Source organism: Paramormyrops kingsleyae, chromosome 1 (genome assembly GCF_048594095.1).
Source record: "Paramormyrops kingsleyae isolate MSU_618 chromosome 1, PKINGS_0.4, whole genome shotgun sequence".
Taxonomy (NCBI): domain Eukaryota; kingdom Metazoa; phylum Chordata; class Actinopteri; order Osteoglossiformes; family Mormyridae; genus Paramormyrops; species Paramormyrops kingsleyae.
The window spans coordinates 26714000-26741759 of record NC_132797.1 but is presented as its reverse complement, the minus strand read 5'-3'; the positions used below and the strand labels follow the sequence as shown (position 1 = coordinate 26741759).

The window sequence follows — 27760 nt, the reverse complement described above, 5'->3', positions numbered from 1 at the left end:
AACCATTAACCTTTTATTACCATCATCGTTTACAAAACATGCCGGGTCTTTCCGAAGAACCAACATGTTCCAGATCAACACAGCTAGGGGGCTGCAGCGACACGGAGGCTGCCAAGCTAACGAATGGCCGACTATCAAAGCTACACAGACAGAGTAATGACTAGAAGGGTCTGCCCGGCAGGACCGAGTTAGAGCAGACACCAGAACAGCCTCGTCCTCCTGCGACATTTGTTACAGTGAAAGCCTAAGCCAAATGCTGTTTTTCCTCTAGGAACAACTCTAGATCTACATCGACTAACATCCCACAATGAGAATGACATCATCTAGTCCTTCACGGGACAGACATGATAACGGAGAGCTTGGTGCACCAAAAAGAAGTTTCATTGAGGATTCTGATTCTCGGGCTGGGGGGTTATGGGTGGCCTGTTGGGCAGGTAGAGTGGAACAGCAGCACAGTCAGGTATGTACATTTTTTTTTGGGGGGGGGGGCTCATGGACTCATGACGCCAGAGGGAGGGACAGTCCACCATGTGATGTGTGTCATACCTCGTGTAAGTTTACACCAACCTCCCCTTCCAGGTACAAACATATTGAAATATAAAATACAACAAACCCACAATATCACACCAACTCACCAATATGCCCCCCCACCCTCAACACGAGCCAATGTGCCCATGTGCTCTTCGTAGTGCCATCTGGTGGTCCCATTCCTGCTCTGACCCCCTGGGTGCAGAGCTTAACAATGCCAGTCCAGGAACGCAAGATGCCGAATGCCCCATGGTCATGGCTCTGACGCGGGGATGTTTCATTGGCTCAACCCCTTGATGCCACTGGCCAAAGGAAACCAGGGCACGGCCTCTTGCGCCCCCATGCTCTCAGGACGACGAATGACAAACACGCTATTTGCCACATATTGTGCTTTAAAACAAGAAATGGATCAATCCAATACCCATCTTATTCAAGTCTACATCACGAGTTTAGCTTCACGGACGTTATTGCAGCATAAAAGTAACCAGCAAGCCCAGACCTCGGGAAGGGAAACATGTCCTTGTGGCTACTCAGTCCGACCACCAGGGGGCCTCAAAGGGAATCATCCGGTTCTTGAGGAAATGTCAAAGCAACAATGGAGAAACCATTTCCCAGCTATGGGTGGCCTCAGCTGTGGCCACCGACATCAATGCCATCGGCAAATGCTCAAAATGTTCGAGAGAGCTGTGGAAAACCTCACAGCTCTTTGCTGAATGTAGTAGTATTAAAGACCTATCCAGATTTCCAGAAAGTTCTATTCAGTAAAAATCAATGCGAGTATAAAAGTAAATATATTAATATTTCTTTCTCGGTGTTGGTTATGGTGGTGTGATTGTTCCTGTGGCTCCAGTGGGAACTGGAGCTTCGTCAGCAAGGATAAACAATTAACAATAAGCAGCGAAGATTTGTGCCTTACCTAACATTAACCATAAAAATGTACAAAAAATATACCAGCTGGAACTGAGTGTAAGAATGTGTGGAGTGTGCACTGGTCTTCATCTTAAGAGCAGCGAAGTAGCTTAGGAATCTTTGCCTTCATTTACAGGACTGCCTTCAACTCCTTGGCAACTCCCCAGATGACACCTCAGACCAAATGAGGATCCTGAAAAACAAGGCCGTGTCCATTCAGCATGTCAGACGCCAGGGAGAGGTGATGTCATGCAGCCACTGGCCTTGAAATGTCATTGGCCGCTGCATACGTTGACCTTTTTAAACTGCGGGGGAGTGGGGCTCTAGCAGCATGACCTTTGACCCCCCCGAATTGCCAGGGTCGCCACAGCCAGATGGCACAAACTTGGCTGCTTTCTGCTGACAGATGACACTGTTCTGATTTCGTCCTTGATCACTTCTCTCTGTTGAGGTGGGGGACGTGGCACCAACATCAGGTCATTGGGTGACATGGGGTGAGTTTGCGGAAGAAAGGGGAGAAAATAAGTTAAACTGACAGTATTGCTGGTTACCGGTCACTCATGCTGCTGGATGCATCGCTCCGCTCCAAGTTGAAGAAGATGGAGAGATAAAGGCACGCTGTGATGGGAGGAATTCACTACACGGACAGTGGAGGACGTTCTCTCTGTGGCCTGCTGTTCCTCGTCCCCTTTTCGGCACAGTTCTCCCAGTCAGATTTCCGGTCGGCCGTTAAAGACTGTCAACACGCCGTTTGTGGCTCCGCCTCCCACCCAGGACCCGTTCCCTCTCCCCAGCCGGGTCAAACGCTGTCCACGAAGCTGCCCGGGAAGAGGCCAGTTCTGCCGTTCCTCTGCAGGGTTCCCTTAAACCAGCCATCCTCCCGCTTCTTGTGTACAAAGACAATGTCGCCCTCCTTCAGCTCCAGCTCCGCCTCGCTCTGGGGGGGGTAGGACACCACCACTCTGTACCTAAGAAGGTTTGTTGAGGGGGTGGTGGTTAAGTAACAGTATAATGCAGACAACACCAAGGCGAAAATCGGTGGGGGGGGCACAACCTACCTCTCGCACACTATGGGCCGGGAATCCTGGTGCACAGACATCAGGGAGGAGCATGGCTGGCGTGGCGGGGGGGCAATCGGCACCATGGCCTCCAGGGCGGCAGTCTTGCGCTGGCTGGACTCGGTGGAAGGGGCAAAGCTGGACGTGGACGGGACAGAAGTGGTGCTGGACTCCGGCTCGGCAGCAGGGGGGGACTCAGGACCCACAGCCCCCGGGAACAGTGTGGATGCTGCCTGTTCCCCCTCCAGAGAGGGCGACCCAGGCGGAGACGGCCTGGGCTTCTTCTTGTTGGAGGAGCCAGAGAGCAGCTTCAGCAAGCCCTTCTTCTCCTTCTGGAGAGAGGGAGAGAGAGAGAGAGACAGAGAGAGACAGAGACAGAGAGACAGAGACAGAGACAGAGACAGAGACAGAGAGAGAGAGAGAGAGAGAGAGAGAGAGGGAAAGAGAGAGAGAGAGAGTCACTCTGTGGTCAAGGATGCGGTCACGGACACTGATGGCCACGACGGACACAGGAATCTCTGGTCCATCCAACAGGATGAGCCATTAGAGGTTTAACTGAGGTTCCCATTTGGGTTTAAGCAGCACTCGTGGATGACATTGGCCCCCCCCGCTCACCTTGCTGTCCCTCTCCAAGCGGCAGGCTAAGACGTTGTTAGCCGCGATCGAGCCGTTGGCAGTCAAACTGTTGCCAGGGACGCCGTTGCCTGGGGCCACTGGTGCGGGAACTGGCCTCGGGGGTGTGGTCTCTCCATCTAGGGAGGCGGCACTGACGTTGGGGGGAGTCAATGAGGCAGCTGCACAGCCTATGGCCACGCCCCCAGCTCCACGGGAGGGGCCAGATGGGACGGTGGGGCCCGACTGGGGGGGCAGGTGGACCTGGACAGGCATTACGGCGGCGGTGGGCCGGTCCTGACTGTGACCGGTGGCTGCGGAGAAAGAAAAAAAAAATGAGTCCAGCACATTCACAACAGCAGGCCACAAGGGGGCGCAGTGGCTAAAATCACTTTTCAAGCAAATTCATTGTAGCACATAAGACAGTTTCCTTAGGAAGAGGCATAAACAAGCAGGCACATCTATAGGAAGAGACCTTTACAAATAAACTTGCACACACCTGTTCTGACGGCATTGCGGGCCTGGTTGACCGTCATCTGCCCGCTGACGTGCATCAGCGCCTTGGCCTGTTGCCCGGCCTGGATGTGAGCAGCAGGGACTACGGCTGTGGGCAGAGACCCGGGAGGAATGGGGCTAGAGGGGTCTGGTCCCAGGGAGGAGGTAGGGCTTAAGAGGGGTACACCTCTCCCAGCCGGGGTACACATCGTCACTGGTACCTTATTCTGGGTGCCACCTGTCCCAGTCCTGAGGAATGGAAAGCATGCGTGCATCTGTGGCCACAAACTCAAACAATGGCCAGTTTCAGGCTCCAATCAAAATGTGTCACAGCAGTCAGATTCAGACTGAGTCCAGAAGGGTTAAAAATATATATATATGCAGTCACAGGCACCATAAGCTCTTCAAATCAGGAGAGAGAGAGAGAAACAGAGGTTTGTTTGTGTGAGAGATAAACCAAATCGTCCTGGAGGCGTGTGTGTGTGTGTCTGTGTATGTGTATGAGTGAGTGATCCTCTTCAGAAGACTGGCTCCATTAGGATGATTCCAGACCGTTCCCTCATGCCCTGCCAAACACGTCACCGTGAATCACCTCGTGTAGGCGTGTGTGTGTGCAGTATAAACACCGACCTGGCGACGGGGGCCATGTAGTTGCCGGGGAAGACGCCGATCTTCCCTGTGAGCATGGAGGTGCCCTTGAACCAGCCGTCCTGACACCGCTCCAGCACCAGGAACATCTCCCCTTTCCGCAGCTCCAGCTCGTCCTCCTTCCGGGGGCTGTAGGGGAACATGGCCGCGTACCTGGGGGGGGGGGGGGGGATACAGTCAGGACCTCTGGCAAATGCCACAATTAGCAGTCCATCAAAATGGTACTTCTGCTCTTGGCAGGAGCGTTCTTGCTAACTTGCCTCCCAAGGACAAACTTGGGATGCAATGAATCATGGGATTGCAACCCAAGCATCCATGATATTTGGGACAGGAGCATCATCTGGGATTTTTTACCATCTTCTTTACTGCTGCCCTTTGTATTGGAATTGTTCTTCGGCAATGGAAGGTGACACCAAACGAATGCGCAAGAGCTCAAAAACGGTTAAGTACGCATATTGCAAACACTATTTAAATTTGTTCGTAGATCCATGTACCCCAGTACCCCACTCCCAGAGCCCGGCCCGCTGTGTCGTCTCCGTCCCCTTCAAGTCCCTGGCACTCTCCATGTGCTCTGGGGCTATCCTCCACTTGCTGCTCTTTGGGATTAGGTCACCAAATCACACTCATCAGTTCTTTCCTGCTCCATTCCCCTGTCAGAGCTCTGCAATCCTTCTTCTTCTGGACTTCTCTTTACTTTCCCTTTCTTGCTCCCAGCAGAGGCCGTTGATATTCGGCTCCTTGGTGGCTAAGATGTTAGTGCCTCACTGAAAAACTCCTGCAGTTCCCTGTCTGGAAGCCTACCTTCTTTAATCTGACAGTGCTTGAGTTGTCTGCAGCCCAGTTCTTCCAACTCAGTTTGCTTCAAGCCGTGCAGCTAGTCATGGGCTGGTTGGGGGTCATTTCTTGAGTCCAAATGTCTTGAATTAAACTAGTTGACTTTGTTTGTTTATCTATATTCACAATTTCCACTATTACCGTTATTTTTTACTCAGCCTTTCCTGCGTTCTCTCCAGGGCAGGGTGTAACAGTGTCCTCTTCCACTGACTGATTTTTGTTTTTCTCATTTTTTTTAGTGCTGTCTCAGAGAACAGTGGGGGGAGGGTGTCTGTTACGTTCTGTGTTAATACTTGTTCATGTTAGTCTTCCATTGCCTTTCAATAAATATTTGATTTAGAAATTTTGAAGAAAAAAAAAAAGAAACATAGTACGCATATTGATAAACACCCAAACACAAGCGACCTAACAGTTAATTAGCTGCTTTGGGCTGCATATCGCCCAGGTTACAGACCTGTCATTGTGCTGAAGGTTTATGACATAGCTGCTGGTCTTAATCAGGTACTGGGCAAAGTGACGGTAAGGTTATAACAGTAGTTTCCTGGGCCCCTCCCCCCTGGCGAAGGGAGGGGCAGTTATCAGGAAAGACTAAAGGCAGATTTATACTTCTGTGGGTAACCCACACCATGGTGTGTGTGTCGATCAACAATTACACCCCCAAAATGATAGGTGACACAGATTTAGATGTTGCATTTATTGTCTTCCCACCCTGCGACATATTCAGTTGGTGAATCACACAACTGAAACAGGAAAAAAAGCAAACAAACATATCCACTTATCCAATCCTGGTTATACACTATATGGCTAAAAGTATTGGCCCACTCTTCTTAACCATTGAATTCAGGTGTTTCATTCAGACCCATTGCCACAGGTGTATAAAGTCAAGCACCGAGCCATGCAGTCAGGTTTACAAGCATTTTATGGAATTTAAAGAATGGGTCATTCTGAAGAGCTTAGTGATTTCAAGCACAGTACTGTCATGAGATGCCACCTTTGCAATAAGTCAGTTGGTGAAATTTCCTTCCTGCTAGATATTTCATGGTCAGCTCTAAGTGGTATTATTGCAAAGTGGAAGCTTTTAGGATCAACAAACTCAGCCACAAAGCGGCAAACCATTTAACAGAGCGGGGTCGCCGAATGCTGAGGTGCATAGTGTGTAAAAGTCACCAGTGCTCTGTTGACTCAATAACTGCGGAGTTCCAAACTTCCTCTGGCATTAACCCCAACACAAAAACTGTGTGATGAGAGCTTCGTGGAATGGGCTTCCATGGCTGAGTAGCTGCATGCAAGCCTCACATCACTAAGTGCAATGTCAAGCGTAAGATGGAGTGGTGTAAAGCACGCCGGCACTGGACTCTGGGTGCAGTGGAAATGTGTTCTGTGGAGTGACGAATCACACTTTTCTGTCTGGCAGGCTGATGGATGAGTTTGGGTTTGGCAGATATCAGGAGAATGACACCTGCCTGACTGTAAAGTTTGGTGAAGGAGGGATAATAGTATGGGGTTGTTTTTCAGAGGCTGGGCTAGGTCCCTTAATTCCAGCACACAAAGCAAGGTCCATATAGACATGGGTTTTGCGTGGAAGAAGTGTCCTATACAGAGCCCTGACCTCAACCCCATCGAACACCTTTGGGATGAACTAGATTGAAGATTGTGAGCCAGACCTTCACATCCAACATCAGGGCCTGAGCTGACAAATGCTCTTCTGGTTGAATGGGCAAAAATTCAATTCAAAATTCCCAGTCACATTCCATAAACTTGTAGAAAGCCTTCCCTTCTACCATTAATGTCTATATTACTTTACTTTCTTTAGTTTTGTAAAGTACGAAGTGAAACTGGTGTTGTCATCCTAAGTGTTTTGTAGACCTGTTGCTATGAAGCCTAGGGTGGGATATTTGATGCTAGATATAAATAGCGCTTCAGTTTCAATCAGCAGTATAAGTACACCTGTGATGTGCGCATTCTTTGCACAAAAAAAGGAATGCGATCTATCACAGTTTTCTGCGTCTCCCCAAATTCCCAAATTGCAGTTACATTTCTGTTGAGATGCATGTCAGTCTTTGCCGTAGGGTCTGCGGCTACGTAGTTCTTACGGGGTCGATTCTATGTAGAAGTATTAAAATCAGCCTTAAGATGTCAGAGGGCTGACAGTAACAGGCAATCAGAACAAACATTATGAGGCTATACAGGGAGTGAGGTTGCCCTTCTAGTCTCCTAGCTCTACAGCAGCAAGTCTGGACACTTCCTCTATCTCTAGTCGCTCCCAACCATTAACCACATGTCCACTGGTCTTTCCTCCCTACCACTGACCACCAGCACTATGACACTGACCATAATACCCTCCCCCCCCCCAACACCTTCCTTTGGGTACACTCACACTGTGGGTCTCTGTCTCCCACCCTGTTCGCTGGCTAGAGGGGCGGGTCTCTGACCGGAGACCAATGAGGCGGCAGCTCCGATGGCCAGGATCTGAGGAGGTGGGGGTGGTGGAGGGGGGAGGCCGTCCTGCACATGCAAATATGGGGGTGGGGGTGGGGGGTGAGAGAGAGAGTGAAGTTCTCACACACAGTCACACAAACTTCCACAAACAGGCTCTGCACCCTCTGGGCAGACAGAAACAGAATGACAGCTGAACAAAAAGCCAAACTTGAAGCAGTTGCTGTTGCACAGTGAGCCGTTCATTTTTATTGTAGCAATAATTGCGTAAGCAGACCCCTCAGGTTTGTTCCACAGGCCCCCGATATCACCCAGAGCCTGATGCTCACATGCAGTTTTCAGCACCCAAAATGCATTGCAGCTGAAGACATGGATGACTGCTTTACTTACAGTCAAATTCCTCTTAAAGCTAAAATTAAATATATGACTACTCTTCAAAATCAGACTGCTTCCAATTTGTAGTTTCAGTTCTACTTTGCCCATCCAACAAGATGGCATTTTAGTAAGGTACTCTGCAAGGTATGAGTTCAAGGTTCCAAGCACAAGAGCAGATTTCCTAATGTGACTCGAACCTTCATTTTAGTTAGTTAGTGCTTTGGGCTGCCAGCGGCTCCGCCCAGTGTTCACTTTAGGTGCTGCTGCTTTATAAAAATACGTATTCAGATCAATGGAGAGATGGAAAAAGAGCCAATAGCAGGGACTGACTGGATGAAAAGGGCCGCCCCTCCCACACCACAGCCTCTGTGACATCATCGCAGATTCCTAAGTGAATTATAGGGGTCAGGGAGAGAAACAGACCAAAATGAGGTATCTGAGGTCAGACACACTCCTCCTACCTTGTGAAAAGCATCATGGGAACAAAAACAAGCTCTCTTTATGATTAGTTTTAAATCAGTTCTAATTGATTCTACTTATGTCCAACATTTAAAAATGCCTGCATTTTGTCCAGAAAACAGACAGAAATTTCTCTCCCTTCCTCCCGTAAAGCTTTCATCTGTCACAGACGGGCCTGAGCAGCAGAGGAAGGGGCAGCGGCCATCTTAGGGCGAGCTTGGGGGGTTAGGGTGCCGCTCTGCTAACAGGCGGGCTGCCCCCCTCCTGAGAGACCCTGGGCTCTGCTCAGATACCCTCCCCGTGGTACTTTTTCCACTCCTGCTCGGTGTTGGGGTTCGAATAGGCAGCCAAACCTCAATCTCTCAGCCGGGGAGGGGGTCACAGGCGCCGCTCAAGTCATACACCCCACCCAAAGGTACAACAGAAATTCCCCTCCCTGGCTGCACAAACACCGTCTGCTTGGTGAGGCGGCATCGCCCACGCCAGGCTTTCGGAGGTCAGGACGCGACCAGCTGCTGGGCGGGGTCCTGTCCTCAAACACCCCTCAGCTGTGCCACCAGCTGTTTGCACGTTGCTTAGCGACAAGCCCGGGCACATTTTGCAAACCGCGGTCTGGCAAAGCTGCACTGGCAAACAGCTGCCGCTTGTGCGTCACGTGAGCGAGCAAAGAGCCAGGGCAACCCTGCCCCTCCCACCAGCAGGCAACCCGGACACGGACTTCAATGAGGAAACCGGGGCTGTTCTGGAAAGTTCAGAGGCGGTCAGTAATGACAGAAACCGAAGCCTCGTCTTTCAAAGTAAAAACACTAAGGAAAGGCATCCATGAAGCTGGAGTAACCAGGCACCTATGGAGGTCAGAGGTCTTACCACTGGGATGGAGACATGGCTGGTTTCTGTCGGAAATGTGAACACCGTCGCCGTGGTGACAGGGCTGCTGGGAGGAGGAGTCACGATCAGTCCAGTGGTGCAGATGTGGACCTGCGAACGGGAAGAAGGGGAGGGTCAGGGTTTCTCCGTCCGACTCGCTGACGTTACTGGGGTGCCGGAAATCAGACCACAGAAAAACTCAAATGGGACAAGCCATTTGGAAGCCTTAAGGCTGACAGAGCTTCAGCTAGGGCATCTTTCCACTTTCCATCTTTGGCACCAGGTACCGTACTTTTGGTACTTCAGAAAGTACGGTACTTTGAGGTGTTGGTTTTTGCACTGGTGTAAAAACTGGTACCGGTGGCGAATGACATCACAATGCGAGGCTGGGTATTTTGTACTGAATTCAAAAAATGGCCGTAGTATATTATAGGGCTGGATGATGTGCGATATTAATACCAACATCGCATTGTTACAAGGTCCACCCCAAAGTACCGGAGTACCAAAGAAGTAACCTAGTTGGTCTGGAACTTTTGGAAAATGGAAAAGCAAAAGTAGCAAAAGTACCAAAAGTACGGTACTTGGTGGAAAAGCACCCCTAATGTAAGGGAGGTACGCCTGGATGTGTTCGAGCTGCAGCTTGGGGGGAGGGAGGGCAATTTTCACGGAGGCCCCAGGCTGCCTTGGGCTCGCATCACAACCACTGGCTCCGACATGGTGATCAGGGGAGGGGCGGCACTCCAGGTGCAAGACATTAATCAGATGGATGTATGACAACTTGGGGCAGAGGGGCACGTGGGGGTCAAATTCAGCAATCGAACCCCTTCAGAAAAAATGGGGGGCTCCCGAAAGGCTCTGTGTGCCCTTGACCTCCAGTGAACCCAAATATCCTACTGCGCTGCCCCCTGGTGGTGTAACAGGACAAAGAATACCCTAAGCTCATAGCCCAATGAAAGGAACGTGGATCAGAACCGCCCAGAGCAACAAGGGCCACAGTGCTGTGGACTTTTCGGCCAAGGGACAGGCATCTGACAGGAATAAAAAAGCAAGGGACGACAGACAAACGCTCCACCATGGCATTCGAGATGCTCTAGAACGGACACGGAGCTCATCTCAGACAGTTTCTGGCTACTGAGACCCCTCACATTATATATGAGAACTTGGGCAAGACCGTGTGTGTGTGTGTGTGTGTGTGTGTGTGTGTGTGTGTGTGCGCGCGCACGCAAGAGCAAACCCACTTTCACACATCGCCTCAAGGACACCCATAATCTAGCCAACATTCCCCACTGCAGCTGCAACAATTTCACGGTTGAAGGCACCAGCGCCAGGTCATCTCTCCGATGGGCCAACGGCCTGCTAAGAGCACTATGCCTGCCCCCCTGCCCAAAGAATACAGGAAGAGGAGGAGGAGGAGCAGCAGGCCCAGCCTCCCAACCATCCACACCATCAGGCCCTTGGGGACAAAAACCCTCTCTGGCGCCTAGCAACCACAGAACAGCTGAGAGCTGCTGATGGATCCGGGGTTGCCGTGGAAACCCCCCAATGAGACCACGTGACCAGAGTGGGTGCAACTTCAAGACTCTGGGCAGAGGTGACAGTCTGCTTGAAAAGCTGGAAGTATCGCTAATCTCAGTAAACTGATGTGAGTGCGTGAGTGCCCCCTACCTGCGACGGTGCACTGCATGACAGCCCCCCGCTGAGCTCGCCGATGCGTGCCGCGGCCGTGGGGTTGCTGGAGCTGATCAGCACGGGGCCGCTGATCTCCATGGAGTGGCGCTGGGGGGGAGCCTGGGCGGCACGGCCTGCCGTGCTCAGCGACGTGAACGAGTGCCGCTTCTTGGCGTTCTTCTTGGCCTCGCCTGCCCGCTGGGGCCCTGCCTCGCTGCCCGCCTCAGCTACCGCCTCCGAAGCCGGTTTATCCAACTCAATCAGCTGCCTGGCCGCCGAGTTGAACTGGGAAAGAGATGTGGGGTCGGTGAGTGGGCGGGTCACGTCGGCCAGCTACTATCAGCATATTGGCTGAAGAAGCACGAGCGGTTGGAGCAAGTCTGTTGGATACTATCAAGGCATTGGCTGATTGAGTGATAGTGGGCAGGGCACATCCGCTGGGTACCGTCAAGGCATTGGCTGGTTCAGTGCTAGAAGGAGGGGCAGGACTTCTTGCTACAGTCACGGCATTGGTTGGAGGAGTGGTAGAGGGAGGGGCTTATTCACAATCAAATACAGCAACAAGTAAGACAAGAGAGAAATGGGAGGGAGAGTCAGGGGGTGCATCCAATGGGAGTGCCTCATAAATATGATCAACCACCAGCAGTTACTGGGTGTGTTCTAGGGGAATAGGCATGTAGAGGAACACATGATATAGGTGGGTTCCAGCACTTGGAGGGGGGGGGGACAAGGGGGCCAAGCAGGTCCCTATAGCAGCGAGGGGGGCTGGTCTTCAGCAATGCGTCAGCGGAATTGTGGCTTCAGAGGAGGCCTCCATGAAGGCTTTCATCTTCACACACACAATCAGGGAGGCTTTTAAGCTTCAAATCACGCAAGCAGAGTCTTTAAAACACAAAGCCATGAGGGGGTGGGGGGGGTGGACAGCCAATGTTTAGCCTTGCCATTCAAGCCAGCGGGGGTGGGGGGGGTGGACAGCCATTCAAGCCAGCGGGGGTGGGGAGGTTCCTTTTTAGCAAGTGGGCCGGAATCAGCTTTCAGTACGTCCCACGTGGCTGCTACCAGCTCTGGGGCACCCCTAGTGAGTCAGGGAGGGGGGGGACACACTTGCTGAGAGACCATGCAGGACCGAGATGGAATCCTTACCTCAACATAAGATATGGGGAAGATACCGATTTTATCCCCCAGCATGCCCTCTGCCCAGTTCTCATCCACCCGCCGGATCACAGTCAGGATGTCGTCCTGGAATGCAGAAAGCAAAGCTCATGTCAAATTTGACCTAGCCCCCGTCCCAGTGCCACCCCCAAAAGTGACCTCCCCTACACAGTGGTGGAATGTAACGAAGTATTTGTACTTCGTTACTGTACTTAAGTAAATTTTTACGTATCTATACTTTACTTAAGTAAAAAAAATTATGCATACTTATACTTTTACTCAAGTAGATTTTTCAGCAATTATCTGTACTTTGTACTCCACTACATTATTAAAATGCGTGTCGTTACATCCTTCCGAATCTTGCATAAAAAAATTTTGGTCGACTGACGTTTTGGCGTTGCTGGCCAGTGCACGTTGAAACAGATCAGAGATCTGATTGGTCAAAGAACTCACGCCGAAAATAGTGAGCGCGCGTTTTGAAACAACACAAGCGGAACTGATGTAAATCGAAGAAAAGGACACCAAATATCAAACATGGACGAAGAGCCAACAACGTCGACTGAGCTTAAGCCTGTGCCCTGCAGCTCTGATTCTGAGAGAAACCCCTGGCCTTATTTAAACAAGTTATTTGAATTTAAAGGTTCAAAGAATGACTCCTGGCGTTTTCAATGTGTCAAGTGCCTACCTCAACGCAAAGAACTGTTGGCGTTTAAAAACTCCCCTTCAAATTTGAAGAAACATATAGAGGTAAGACATGCAATGCTAGTTATTAATATTTAAGTTACTAACTTGCTATGACATGGTGCTATGACTGTTATAGAAAAACGGATGTCAACATAACAAAAATATCACACCAGTATAATATTTGTTTGACGTAAGTTAGTGGTACCCTAACAGGGCAACTTCATTAGCTGGTTATTAGCACAGCAGGGACGATAGCTTGCTAGTACGTTACATTTTTGGAGATGAGCAAACTACTGCTATATCTGTACATTCGTAGTTGGCTAAAATAGATGTTTGTTTTGACTCGATGAAAAAATGTTCAAACTTTTTATACGGCCCCTAGCTTCTTTACCATTCAACACTGGGTATTTAGTTGACATTCGCAAGTAAGCATGCAGTTAAAACTATATCTAGGTTTGATTCGATTGTGAACAATTTTGCACTATAACAGTTGTTTTTCGTCAATATCTTTTTTTTTTTAACTGCTCTTAATAGTATAGTAAAAATAAAATAAATTGTATGTCATAATTGGCTTAGCTTAATTATTATTTAATGAGTAATAATAAGTAAATAACCAGATTTTTACAGTGTGTCAGTATTGCAGAGAGCTTGCACAACTCCCCTTTCCAGTACACAATAGAAATTGTTTGTGATTATTACAATTGAACAGCCCAGACATTGAGACAACCGATTGTGTACTTTTACTTAAAAAAATACTTTAAAGTAAATTTAAAAGTATGTACTTAGGACTTTTACTTAAGTAAGATGTTGATGTAGTAATTATACTTTTACTTAAGTATACATTTTGCAGGGTAGTTGTACTTTTACTTAAGTACTAAACTTAAGTACTTCCTCCACCACTGCCCCTACAGTCCTCCACCCCCCCGCCCCCTAAACACCCACCCCAGAGATGTGTTTCCATTCCTCATCTTACTGTCCTCCCCACGCCATTCTTTCCTCGACTCAAGGAATGACTTCAAAGCGCCCTTTTTGGCTGTCACACTCAGCGGGCAGATAACAGCCGATTCTCCAGCGGCCAAATTCCGGGGAACCGTCTACGTAGGACCAGGTCCAATAGAAGTTCCCACAGCAACAATGGGACTGCGACCCGTGCCGCAAACACAGAGGAAGGAGACCCAAATCCCGTCTAGCTGGCAAACAAAAGGACCGCAAGAAAGAATGCGACAGCTCTGACAATGCGAGGTGGACGTTTATTAACGACCGGGAGAGACCCACACCGTCCCGGTCTGGAACAGGGACAAAGTGTGCCTGGCTGAGGGTGCTCCGCTCTCCCGGAATGACCCCGAGTGCCAACCAAGCCTCAGCATCACCGTCTAGTTTTACCGGAACATTCCGCCGGCTTCTTGGATGTGGGAAACTGTTGAGGCGTCCGGAGCTTGGGGGAACCCTTAGGGTTGGTGGGGGTACAGATGTGAGCACAGAGGCGTGACAGCAAAGGCGCCTGCCGCATCGAGCTATTCTCGGCCGGCCCCGTGGGCGCATGCACACGAGACGAGCAAAACGCTAACGAAGCACAGATTCCCCAACCCCATGGAGGCTGCAGAGGCAGAGGAGAGTGGCAGCAGGGGCTATTTATAGCACGTCTCTGAGGATCTGAGCCCTCATCAGCCCCGGTTTTTGTCTCCCAGAGTGGGTAATAAGCACAAGCCCCGCCCCCTCCAACAGTCCCCCCCCCCCCCGCAGGGCTCCCCCACCACTGAGCATAGCCCAATCACCTCTTACCTTCGAGAACGGCAGACAGTCCTTGTCAGCCTCCTTGTCCTTGAGCTCGAAGTCATATAGCGCCTTGCACTGGGGCGGAGGCTGGGGGAGGGGCTTGATCACCTGCACAAAGCTGGAGGGGAAGAAGCCATGAGCCCCCGCCAGCTCGCCGTGGTACCAGTTCTCATCCACCTGCCGGCGCAGGATGATGATGTCGCCTTTGCTGAACTTCAGGTCGCCAGGTTCCTTGCCGTCATAGTTGTACAGAGCTTTGGCGCAGGGTAGCTGGGGGACGCCCTGGGGGTGGGAGTTGAAAGAGAGATGGAGGGGGGGAGGGGGGGGGGGGGTGAGAGGCAAACAGAGCGAGAGAGAGATATTTTAGGTCAAGTAATCAGTCACTGCTGCATGTGTTATTGCCCAAAGGAAATAATTAATATCCCATACAATTATCTCACTTTATCCTCTTTGTTCTAATGCTCCATAAAAAAAAAATCTGGAAATGTATATTAATATGCATTTCACATCCATTCTGAAATTAAACCTGTTGAGGGCTCAGCATGAAGAGATCTACATCACTCTCACACACACACACACACACACACACACACACACACACCCTTCTGGCTGCTAACTCGCTTCCGGAAAAAAACCCCCACACTTCTTCCCTCATATGACAGCAGAACAGCAGAATGATTGGGGGGGGGGGGGGGGGTTACTGCTCCAAGAAAATCCTGTCGCTGTGCAGCCATCCCACTCCACACCAGCCCAAAGCTCCACTCTGGCTGATACCCATTGACAGGTTCCTCAAACCAGATTCAGTCGCCATGGATACTAGGAAGGTCAGACGTTCCGAAACTCCTGAAGTTTTCACAGCCCAAAACACAGTAGAGAGGCGGGAGCTGATGGTCAGATTGAGGTGGCAGCTTTCATAGGAGTCACAAGATGAAAACATCGCAGGCTGATGTCCCAGGGGATCCTGGGGGGGCTCAGGATCCGAACGGCTTGTGGGTGGCCCCATCCAGCACCCCCTCCCTCTAGCTGGATGGGAGCCAACCTGGACCCCAGTGCTGAAAGGAGCTCATTGAGATGGACCCAGTCTCCTCGGCCCCCCGACAGCATCCTGCACCCGGAGCCTTTTCAGGGGCTTGGGGTGACTGGGGCCGTGCCTGGAGTTACAAGCGGCCCTCCACACACAAGGCCCGGAGATGAATGGGCCCGAGTCAAACCTGAGCCTCACCTTCGACCACAGGCAAGGTGTGGTGCTGCAACCAAGGAGCTCGAATCAACCTAAAGATACCCCACACGGCTGGGGTGGGTCTGGATATCGGGGTCGGGTCTGGTTAGCTTCTGGAAACTTCCGTAATATGCCGACAACGGATGCCTTGTGTCTCCATCCTAAACCCCCCCCCCCCCCCAGCTCTGACACAAGGGACGCCTATTCCCTCCACTCCAAAGAGACTCTGCGTTCCCGCCTTGGCTGCCTGGGGGGCTTTTAAGGAGAGCGCCCTCTGTCCCGTGGCCAAAATACGCAAACAAAGGCGGTCAGAGAGGCTGAACCCAAACACAGCCTTCGTGACTGCAGAAGTCACGCCCCCGGACGGCGCTCGGAAATCCCAGGCCTTCGGTTTGCCTACGGGCTGCTTTCAAACAGACTATATATAGACGAGCGTCACCACCTCAAAAAAAAGAAAAGATCGAAAACAATATTTACCCAGAAACCCACGGGTGTGGCTCCATAACAGAAAGCCTGGATGGGTTAAGCAAAACGTCCACCTGGCTGACCGGCTCACCCTCAGACCTGCGATTCTACTGGCTGAGCTGGTGTACGAGGAAGACACCCACTAAACGACAGTCAATCACTGCTCGAGTTAAAAACAACAGGCCATAAAAGACAGCGGTGACCTCCGACCTGTCTGGTCCCGCCCACCCCGACATGTCAGACATGGAATTAAGAAGGATCAAAGTCCAAGGTGTTTATCGAGAGGAAACTGGTTTCAGAGAGAAGACAGTGGGGGCAGCGACGGATGGAGTAAATCACGGGGGGATGAGAGGAATGCAGAGGAAGGACTGTGTCGCACGCAAAGGGTCACTCCCAGGCCCCGAATGCAAAGAGCTGCACCCCCTTCTCCCAGACAAACAGCGGGACAGAAAGGCAGCACTAGGAGGGGCACTGTGCACATATTGCGACAGAGCTGTTAACCACGTGCGCGCACACACACACACACACACACACACACACACACACACACACACACACACACACACACACACACACACACAGAGTGAGTCACCCCCATGTGCAAACACTGCGTAGATGCACAGAAGTGCGTCACAAGTGATCGCAGTCGCCTGCAGCGTCTCCCCATCCTGGCATCAGGGGCGAGCGACAGACAAGAAATGACAGGGAGCCCAAGGGTGGGGGAGGGCGGCCCACACAATTACGGTCTCAACAAGTGACTGACAGTAGAGGGAATTTTGTGTGCGCTCCCGGGGATTTGAACCTACAACCCTGTACTTGTCGAGCTCATAATGGATGTCATGGGCTTCTGACACCCCTAACAAGAAGTAGCAATGTAGCCAGTAAGGAGCCCTTACTGGCTCATACCCTAATAACATGATGACAGCAAAGACCTGGACTCCCGAGCCGAAGGACTACTGTTCAGGTCACATGACGGCCAGCTTGGTCACATGACGGCCAAACAACAGTGTAGATGGGTAAAAACAGTATGTCAATCTGACACAAATAGGCCATGATATGGACAATACACCTGAACACTCCTTCTACTGGAGATGCGCAGTGTCTTTGCACCATTTCCCCCCCCCACTAACTCACTCTCTCTCTCTTTTTCTCTCCTCAGAGGGCAAACACACCGACACGCATGAGGAGAGTTCGGAGGGCAGAAAAAGGAAACTTATCAGTCAACTTTAGTCCCATCACCAGAGCGTGTGACTGCACAGGCCAATCAGGATGAAGCAAGATGGCAGCCAGGAAAGGACGGGGGGGGGAGGGGCAAAGGGAGAGTTTAGCAGGGGCTATGAGCGAGCTGGCAGACTGTGCAACACATGGGGATCTGGACCACACATGGCAGCAGGCCCCCCCCCCCCCAACCCCCCGAGGTGCTGTTACACTCTCACTCAACAGGATGGGCAAGCGGGTAATCGGAGACAGAAGCCAGAGCTAGTAAACAGGCCGTAAAAATCGATGTCTTTAAATCCATCTTCAAATGATTCCACTTAAAGGCAAACTGTGTTAAAATGAGAGGCTCTCAGGCAAAGTCCGGGGGGGGGGGGGGCGAACTCTGATCTGGAGAAACGGGTGTCAGCAGGAGCGGGGGGGGACCATCTCTCATTCGTTAAAGGAGAATGAGCGAAAAAACTCAGGAGACAAGGGCTATGGTGGGGGGGGTGGGGGCTGAGATTCATTGGAGGATTAACCAGAATGAACATCCCCAAAACCCGAAATAAGGCAGGCTCTAAGGTTTTTAAATCGGGCCCTCAGGGGCCTCGTCACCTGGGTCGGGGCCCCTGAAGGCTTGATGTGTTCCACTTTCCACATTAAAAATGGCTTGACGTGGAAGGGGGCGAATTCAGGTTACGAGCACAGGAAGGGGGGGGGTCGATAAAAGTGATGACACGTCCTCCCCCGGCCTGTCGTAAAATATTCATGGCACCCCACAGCCTGGGCTCCCTGGTCCGGACGCCCCTCCAAGCCAGAGGTGTCACTGCGGGGGGGTGCTGTCCTGGGGGCCTTGCTGTGACACTAAACCACAGGACCCCACATTTATAAAGACCAACCCTCAAAGTCTTCAGAACCAGCACTCCACCTGGATCTGGGTCAAACTGAGCCCAGCCCTCTTTTATGTTCTCAAAGATAAGGATCAGGACCGACAGTCTTTGTGCTATGGCTAGATACTTGGGGGGGGGGGGTTGCACTGTTAAGTGGGAAGGATTTGAAAGTGTACATTATTCATCGACACGCTTTTACAGCGGCCGCTCGACTTCACTCACGCATCTGCTGGAGCAATTCTCCTGATGCAAGCTCCCTGCGCACAGGTGCAATGGGGAGGGGGGGTGTAATGCATGGTTAGAGAGGGGGGGGGGGGGGGGCAAAGATGGCCGAGAGCCAACCCACCCAGATCATGGGCGAATGGATGACGGGCTGGGCGAATGGACGGACAGACAGACAGACAAAGAATGTCACCACAGTCCCCATTAAGAATTATGTGCTTCATAATGGACACACAGCTGTGAATTACCGCACTTGGAGAGCTCCATCTGCGGTCGTTAAACTACATACTCTGTTAATTACCTAAAATCATCCATAATTAAAACTGCAGAAGTGTCCGACCAGTGTGACCTGGAGCCTAGAATCACAGAGCTCTGTTTCAACCACAGAACCTTATGGAGCCAAAAGCCCATCTGAGTGCCGGGACCCGGAGGTGAACCCTGCATGTGCGTGTGGGCAGGCTGGCCTTTCTAAATGAGCCACACGGATGTTTATGCTCTGGTCTGCAAAACTCTGAAGAGTTCTTTCTGCTCCCCTTGGTCCCGGGGGGGGGAGGGGGGGGGTTAATCAAACAGATATATTACACCAGGTACCGTATGGTACTTAGAATGACTGGTTTTCCACTGGTGTCTAAACTGGTACTGGTGCTGAATGACAGCACAACGTGAGGAGGGATATATTTGTGCATCATTACTTGCAACTTTTTTCAAGACATCCAGTGTATTGTGTTTCAGAGGCAGACTATTTGCATGACCAATCGACAAAGAAAGCGCTTCAAGTCCCACCTCAAAGTACCAAAGAAGTACCACAGTTGGTTTAGCACTTGTGGTGCTGGTTCTGTAGGGAATGTAGGGAAAGTACCGTGTTAAAAGTACGGCACCTGGTGCGGTGGAAAAGCACCCCAAAAGAACTGTGGCGGGGTGGGGGGGGGGGAGGTAGGGTTGATCAGACAGAGATGTTACATTTGCAGACTGGTGTCAGGAGTCAGCTCTGGGAGGGAGGGAACATCTAGAACCTTCTCATGCAGGACACCCGTTCATTTTGCACATTCAATAAGGAAGGGAAACGTACAGATGAGCGGCATGACCTCCCCTCACTCCCATTCCACCATGACCTCCAACAAGCCCCTCCCAGACACCGTCGTCGATCACCACCCAAAATCCACTACACCTGAACCAGGTCACATGAGAACAGAGAAACAGACTGGACAGGCCAAGAGTGACTGACCACCGCAAAATCCCAGTCATGTGTCACAGGACACATTAAACAGCAAATTTAAATGGTTCTTGCATAAAAATACAAATTTTCATCATACCCAAGGGACATGATACTGACACATAACTTCTTCATTGGCAGGGCTTGTGAGGGAGCCAGATCTCACTAATAACAGTAATACAGGACGTTCAGTGACGTTCAGGGACCGTACTGCAGTGCCCGTGGGGGGGGGCCTTCAGAGGGACCCAGAAACAACAAGGCGGGGGGGGGGGCAACCTTCTGGGCAAGTGCAAAGGGGCCATGTTTGCCTTGGCAGACGAGCTGACTGGGGGGGTCAGAGGTGTGAAACACTAGTCTTCCAGCAGTGTGCCCCCCCCCTCGGCTAGAAAAACATGCCGGTGCAGCACGCCCAGCGCTCCCAGGCAGAAAGCAGCTGACGGAAAAGCGAAGCCAGACACCTTAACACAGGACTGCCGCTTTAACACAAACATGCTCACGCTCCACCCTTTTCAGCCAGCAGGGGGCAGACCAGCCTGGGACATGCTGTTGTACCATTTAATTATCTAAACCTGAATCCTGCCAGCAAAAACAGCTATTTAAATGAATAGTTTAATACATGAATTAATACATAAAGTAAAAATTCAAACTCTATATACAAATTGTTTATAAATACAGCCCTGCAGTCAGTGTATCTCAGCCTCTTCCCAGCACTTCCGTAAACAGGCTCTAGACTTGCCCTGACACACCGTCTGCTAAGCGTTACAGAAGATGGATGTGCGATTAATCATATCATACAAAGGCGGCATTCGTGACCCATCGTCAGCACCATGACACGCCGGCTGCTCGCATTTTTAAACATTTCCAGGGTCTCAGGTCAATAGACAGTGATAGAGAGTGTGAGAGAGAGAAAGAGAGATGGCCCCTTAGGCCATATGGGCCCCCCCAGCCAAGGCGTCCCAACACATAGACCCCTTGCTGTCACAGTTAAAGCCACCATCCGTCGCATTCAGGGGACGCGACGACGCATTCGCTCAAAACGCTCCTGCGCAACGCAGACGGACGCTTGGCAAACAAGTCCGTCGTTGCCATGGTGATCACCAGCAGCCGCTGACTGATGGGCGAGAATGGGGTGGGGGGTGTTAAATCCACTCCACCCCTGAAACTGGCAAGCCGGACTGGACAAAGATTTCAGGTCTGTGATCGAAACCCAACGCCACGGCGAAACTGCATTAGAAGACAGCGACTAAGACACACACACACACGCGCACACACACACACACACATATATAGACAGTATAAAGGCCCCACACCCGCCCAGAGGAAACACGCACACTCTCCGTCACACACACACAAAAAAAACAAAAAAAAAAACACACAGCCGCCTTTCTGGAAGCTGATACCTGATCTCACCTGAAGCTCTCGCACGCACACGGCCGGGTGGATGGGGGCCGACAGCAAAATGGCTGGTAAGCCCCCGCCACTTTGATCGGGGAGGGATAGGGCTGCAATGCCGTCAGAACCCCAACTTTGGCACCCACCCAAAAAGAGAATCACACACACACACACACACACACACACACACACACAGCTGTCCTGCTAGCTCAAGGAGGAGTTACACTTTCAGTGTCGATCTGGGACTGGGACTGGCGCCTTTTACTCCCAGCACCTTGGTGGTGGTGGTGGTGGGGCAGACACAAGGTCAAAGGTCAAAGCTCTAATTCGGGACACCCCCACAGCTGTTCTAACAGAAGTGTGAGCCCCCAGGTGAAAGGAGCAGACTTCAATCCAGAGAGTTCTGGGTGGACACTAAGAAACCACAGTTTGGGAGGTCAGAGGTCACTCCCAGCCAACAGCGAATCAAAAAAAAGGTGCCACAGAAAACCAAGCGTGGAGAGACGACAAAACAATTACCAATTACTTTGGGAGGGCACCAGTGCCTCACCACCCCACCTCCTGTCCATTTCTGGGAGAAACCTTCAGGGTATAACAGGAAGGTCCCGTACAACCAGTCGTTCACCTCAAAATATTCACCCATTGTGCCCACCCCCCCACCAACAATCACCAGCATTCCACACGCATTTCACTTTCCCATAATGCCGCTGGCTCAGGCAGTGTTCCAACAAGCCCCACATACCCTCCAGTGCACCGCCTCCTGCCAGAAGCTGCATCGCACACACATGCGCACACACACCCACGTGGACGGTGATCGCCTCTCTGACGGTCCCGTGCAGACATACCTCCCTGGAACATCCTTATAATACACGAGGGACCCCCCCTCCCACCCCATGAGGCGTCGTCACGGTTACTGACGGGTCACGAGCTTCGGATGACAAACTCTACGTGCTCGGCTTCTAGGACACTCATAAACGTGGGGGGGGGACTGAGCGGAATGAGTGCAGATCTGACCCCCCCCACCACAGGAAGGGCTTTCACATTCCAGACAGGTGGTCCGAGGCTCCATGCTAATTAGGCCAGCGATGGCACTGAGGTCACACTCGAGATTGGCCCGGTTGTCCCGTACCATGCCCGAGCACAACTGCCCCCCCTCCCCACTCCCCCGCTGGTCTGCGCTCACATTGCACTTACCGATCCAGGCCTGGGCACGCTTTCATCGTCACCATGCGACTTTTTTGTGTTGAAGAAAATATGGGAAGGAAAGTGCTATCGCACAGCAAAATGGGATTCATGATTAATGTCCTTATTTCATGGCTTATTTGGAGTTCTTTTGGGCACAGCGACACACAGAGTATGCAACTCAGCGATTTTTATTTATTCATGCCGCTTGTATAAGAACGGAGTCCCACATTTGACCAAATATCATTCACCAGTTTGTGCAGGATAGCGCTGCTTGGTATTGCATTTCTTTAGTACTGGTACTTATTACGCTATTACAGACATGTGTGGTGTGTCAGTCACACCAGTGACGTCATGTATGTGTTCCATACTCTGGCACGGTTAGCGATGACGCTACATCCGTACTGTGCCCGATTCCGACTAATCATGCTCCTGTCCACCTCTCCAAGCAGGTCTGGGCACGGTACGGAGCGATCACACTAGTCAAACGAACAGGACCTTGGGGGTCAAATGTGCACGGCACAGTGTGGATTGGCTGGTGGAAGTTCAGCTTAAGGCACCTGGGGCCCACAGTGTGTGAGAGCAGTTTCCTGGAGTGACTGGGAGGTTGGGGCTTCGCCCTGAGGCCGAACTCCTTCCATCTCCTTGAACCCAAAAGGTGTCATAAGTTCCCATAGAGATAGCGGGGTCTAGGATCCCACCCCCCCCAAACCCCAGTAATCACACCACCACACGTCAGATTAACAGATTAGCCGTCGCTTAGACCCACCCCCCCCAGAATGCTCACTAGAGCCCCCCACCCCCCTCCTGCGGACGCACACATACCTGCGCTGACGCCCACCTGCTTGTTGATTGGCGGGCGGCACGCTGAGGACCGCAGGGAGCCTCTCAAGCAAGCCTGAGCGCGCCAGCTGGCTGGGGGACAGGGCCGACCCTATAATTACCCCCCCCCCCCCGCCAACCCACCCTCAGCTTCCACAGCCGCACGCAGAAAACGGGCGGATAGCATGCACACGCACACCCCCGCAAGGTAAAGTTACAGTCCACTGACAAGGTTTACAAGAAAAAAGAAAAAACAACACACTGCCCTAACCCCACCCCCATATCTCGCTGTGACCAATCAGAGAGCAGATGAGGGTGGCCACATTCTACCCACCCCACTAAGCCCCACCCCTCTGAAGCACACAGCAGAAGTGTTCCAACAAGCCCCACCGGACCCCACCTGAAGCTCAAGAGGTGGCCTGGCACCTTCAAAAAGAAGACACCAAAAGAAAAACAAACAAAAAAAAAAAAAACAAAAACCCACCAAAGCTGGAAACAAACGCCCGGAACGCAGCGGAGTCGTGAGCATACACCCTCACACACGGACTCCCCCGCCTGCGGGAGCCGGAATATTCACCTGGCGCTCCCCTTCTCGAATCCACAGCTGAAAATGCTTCCGCTCTGCTAAAATAGAACGGAACCCTTAAGCAGGACATGCAATTGGCTGACAGCTAGTGAGAAAATGCCACTCGTAAGAGACTGGCTGGCTTTCCTGGCACCCAAGCTCAGGGTCAGTGGGAAGGTCCGGGTACCATCCATTTGGTCCAGACAGGTGGAAGTTCATTATGAGGAACTCATCAGAGACTCCGCAACTCATGACACACACACACACACACACGCACGCACAAACATGAGGGTGCAGAACACAGAGAATGAGATGCCGGAAAGTTCCATTTCTAGGAGCCAATCTGTCCTAGATCGTGCCATCAAACCACCAGACCTGTCTTCTGAACTTCGCAGGATTCATCCTCCAGTGAACGGCAAGACTTTCAAAGTCCACTCTGGAATTTTCATCAAATATTAATCTCTCTGAGAATGTTCTAGAACTGGACTGCCAGCTCAATGTACACAACCTGATCCCATTCTCTCCCGGGGCAGAAAAGCATACCCACACACCCATGATTTAACCCAAATAGGCAGGTGTTTACTCAACCGGCTTTGGTAAACGTTACCTTCCCCTGAAGGACTTAAATCTGAGAGCTTTAGGTCAGCGGCAGGTTGGCAAGGCTGTAAAATCCACTGTGAATGGAGGAGCATTTTGAAGACTCAGAAACAGGACTAATATACTCACTAGACCGAACATGTACCCAATCAAAGGCCCAGTGCAAACTGGGACATGGGGGCAGGTCATGGTAGCCAGCACAGCGCAGGGTCATTTAGGCAAGGATGCCATCTCAGGGGGCAACTGGGGAAGCTGTGCATCATGGAGGCCCAGGAATTACGCGGGGGGGCTGCATTTAGGGGGAAAAGGAGGATCGGGGGCCGTCAAGTACCCTTCCAGATATGACCCCGCCTGCACCACCTATTCACAAGGGGTGTCCATGGGCCCCAATTCCGGCCCAGAAGGGAGAGAACTGGACAAAAAGGTGTGTGATACCAGAGGCCAGGTGCTCATTCCACAGCGGCCCGCTAACCGGTCGCCAATCGCAGGGCGGCCCTCTAACCGGCCGCCAATCGCAGGGCGGCCCGCTAACCGACACTTGTAACCAGACCCCAATCACACAGTAACCTGTTAACCAGATGCAATCAGGCACACAGCTAACAGCCAATCAGAGGAGGCCATCCAGAAGCCCCAGCACCCCCCTACCCCGACTCACCCGGACCGGGGTGCTCTTGGCCTGTGCCCTCTGCAGCTGCCCGGGGCCGTGGCCCTGCTCCCGGGGCCGCCGGGGCCTCTGGCGGATGCCGTCCAGGAGGCGCACCAGCAGAATGTTGCTGGGCAGGTCGTCAACGGCGGTGGGCGCCAGCGTGCGGCACTCGGGACAGCGGAGCTCACCACGTGACGCCACAATACCCGCCAGGCAACGCCGACAGAAGGTGTGCTGGCATGGCAGCACCTTGGCCGTGGCATCCAGCCGCTCCAGGCACACGGGGCACTCCAGCAGGTCCAGGAGCGCCGACTCGTCCATAGCTCTCACTGGCTCTCTCTTCTGTCACTCAGGGCTTGGGGACGGGGCTTCTTGGGCGCATGGCCAGGTCACGCCCATGCCTCTCCTGTCACCATGCTGCCTGCATTCTGCTGGGGGGAGATGACAAGTTTATCCCAAAGTTAGTCCTCTCTGTGCACGAATACATTAAGTCATTCCGTGCCTTTAGCAATGGTACAACTGCTTCCTCCAGTGAGATCTGAACCTCCACCCACGCTGGCCCCAGTACCAACAAAGAGGGACATTAGGGGTGGTTTGTTTAGCGGCCTCACTCAAGCCTGGTCTGTTCCCGGCCACATTTACCCCCCGCCGGTCCGAGCTGTGCTTATGCTCAGCCCACTTTGTGAGAAACAGCTGGACAGACAGGTACTCCGTATTACAGCCTATCCGTACCGATGGCTCAACCCGCTTATTTCAATGGAGATTAAAAACTACTGACGAGTGAATAACTGCATATGAAGCACTAGCAAAAAAAAATCGACAAAAATCAGCTGATTATCCAGTGGCCGTTATAGTCCGTTTAGGGCCGCCGGGCGTCCAGCGTCTAGGACCCGACAGACCGACCCGGTCAAACCCTCCAGGCACCTCCGTCGGGGCGTAAGCCGGCTTCCCCCTGCCCCCCACCTACATCACGTCTTGTGACACGTATTTGCCAGCAATCGCGCGTTTGTTTCGGCAGATGAAAAGTGCCGCCGAGCAGAAACGGGACAGATGTAACTGGATATCCCAGATGTAACTGAATAACTGGGAAAGCATGCCGGGAGAGTGCACACGGGGCCAGTCTCGGAAGATCAACCGCCTGGAAACAATACAAAAAGGAGGCATGCAAAACAAACAGCAAACAAAAGGGATAGATAGAGGCGCTCCGGTTCGTACGGAGCTGCATTTCTGCCCTAAAAGATCACCAGTATTCACATGGCGTAGTACAAACGGGCCCCGTGGCTTTCCGGCATCTCCGTGTTATGCAGCAAAGCCAGTTAAGAGCTGCTCACGGTGAGCAAGGCGAATAACACGCAGTGATCCCAAGTCACATTTTTACAAGTAATAAAGCTTAAATGGCTTGTTAAGTGACATAACCGAGGCGCCAGGAAGGAATCGACACATAATGGAACACCAACATTCACATGTTTGGGGCAGAAACACCCGATCCGCTCCAAACTCAAATGTCCTAAGTTTTATGCCCAAATGACAAACTAGTTGGCTGGATTTACCATTGAGGCGAAAGCGCCAGATGAGTTTCGTACAAACTCAGCAACATCTAAAAGATAAATCGCACCGCGGCTCCTAAGATCTAAATAAAACATTTGCATGCTGAATAACCACATTTCAATAAAATCTGGAAATCCTACCTCCAGAAAGCACCCCCCCCCGGATTGCTCCTTACTCTCGCCGAACAATTTCTCCCACTTCGGTCGGCTTGCAACTACTTAAGAATCGCATCCGCTGAAAGGAAAAAATCTCCGCAGGGTCGTTTCCGGCTTCAACAATGTGAGGACGGTGTGTTAAAAATGAATAACAAAAATGCACGTCAAGTACTGGAAGCAAGGCGCTGAAATCACGGAGACGAGGAGAAAAGCGAAGGCAGAGCGGAGGCTGGATGCCCGTGTTCCAGCGCCATGATGCGCCGCCGCCGCGTTGACTCCCAGGGACACTCCCACGGTCACATACCGCCACGTTATCCGGGCGGTGGGAAATTGTAAAAAAATCAAGACATACGAATTTCAGCACCCCGCTCACTCTGCTTCAGTGCTTAGTACAAGTTCGCAAAAGCCAGTGGTTTCATGTTTTTTTAAGGTTTCCTAAGTATGCTCTGACTTCGAAGTCTTTTAGGCATCACTGGATTAATCGACCTTCGCACTTAAGTAAATATTTAAGTTTTTGGCCCGACGTCGATTCCAATACACAAGTCACTCGCAAGAATGTTTTTGGTATATCGCAGCCGCCCGCATGGATTATGCTTGAGCCTCAGACGTGAACCGAGGTTATGGCATTAAAAACGACTTAGACTCATTTTAAGGCGGAGAGGAAGGCCGATCCGGGGAGGTGCTTCAAGAGAAAACCGGGGGAAGGGAGACTGTCGTGGGACAGACGTTTCCGTGATAGATCAAATACGGAAAGCAGCGTTAAAGCAATGCCAACCCGAACGAAGGAGGCGATCAGACCACGCAGAGAGCTTTATGAAGTCTACAGCACCACTTTCATGAGAAAGTCCAGCTTGTCTAGCACCTATTCAAATACTCCGATCAACTCCCATACCAGCTCTGAGCTGTGGATTTGTGTTTGGGCTATGGTTGGTGGCGGCCAATATTTATGTTAAAAATATAATCGTTCGCCATTCATAAATAAATCGCACCCTCGAAATAAATAAATAAATAAATAGTCATTTCCACGACCCCTCATTTCTTGGCAGGTGCTAATTTTATATTTGGTTCCGATGCAAAGGGCGTAATTAAATATTTACAGTATAATTATATAATATTTCGCTTGACTACTTATATCTAATACTCCTG

General features: G+C 51.4%; 1 protein-coding gene across 4 annotated transcripts; it reads right to left on the bottom strand.

The window, feature by feature from the left end:
• sh3rf1 (SH3 domain containing ring finger 1) lies at nucleotides 1-27760 on the bottom strand. Of its 4 annotated transcripts, none has more exons than XM_023823716.2 (12): nucleotides 26600-27760; nucleotides 24921-25342; nucleotides 14508-14783; nucleotides 12033-12128; nucleotides 10887-11174; nucleotides 9222-9332; nucleotides 7462-7589; nucleotides 4233-4403; nucleotides 3607-3851; nucleotides 3111-3421; nucleotides 2496-2824; nucleotides 1-2405 (listed from the first exon to the last, which is right to left on the bottom strand). In XM_023823716.2, the coding sequence occupies exons 2-12, from the start codon at nucleotides 25230-25232 to the stop codon at nucleotides 2237-2239; spliced, it is 2436 nt and encodes an 811-aa protein (XP_023679484.1). In that variant the 5' UTR covers nucleotides 25233-25342; nucleotides 26600-27760; the 3' UTR covers nucleotides 1-2236. The 4 variants fall into 4 exon arrangements, with proteins under 4 accessions (XP_023679484.1, XP_023679481.1, XP_023679482.1 ...); XM_023823713.2 differs by having other exon boundaries at nucleotides 2496-2827; nucleotides 26600-27756; XM_023823714.2 differs by having other exon boundaries at nucleotides 2496-2827; nucleotides 24921-25339; nucleotides 26600-27756.

What these genes read in the sequence shown, in the direction of transcription:
- sh3rf1 (XM_023823713.2), bottom strand. Translation starts at nt 25,232, where the DNA reads ATGGACGAGTCGGCGCTCCTGGACCTGCTGGAGTGCCCCGTGTGCCTG. An exon ending in CATGCAGTGCACCGTCGCAG is followed by an intron (nt 9,333 to 10,886) that starts GTAGGGGGCACT and finishes TCCCGTTCGCAG; the next exon opens with GTCCACATCTGCACCACTGG. An exon ending in CCGCAATGCCGTCAGAACAG is followed by an intron (nt 3,422 to 3,606) that starts GTGTGTGCAAGT and finishes CTTTCTCCGCAG; the next exon opens with CCACCGGTCACAGTCAGGAC.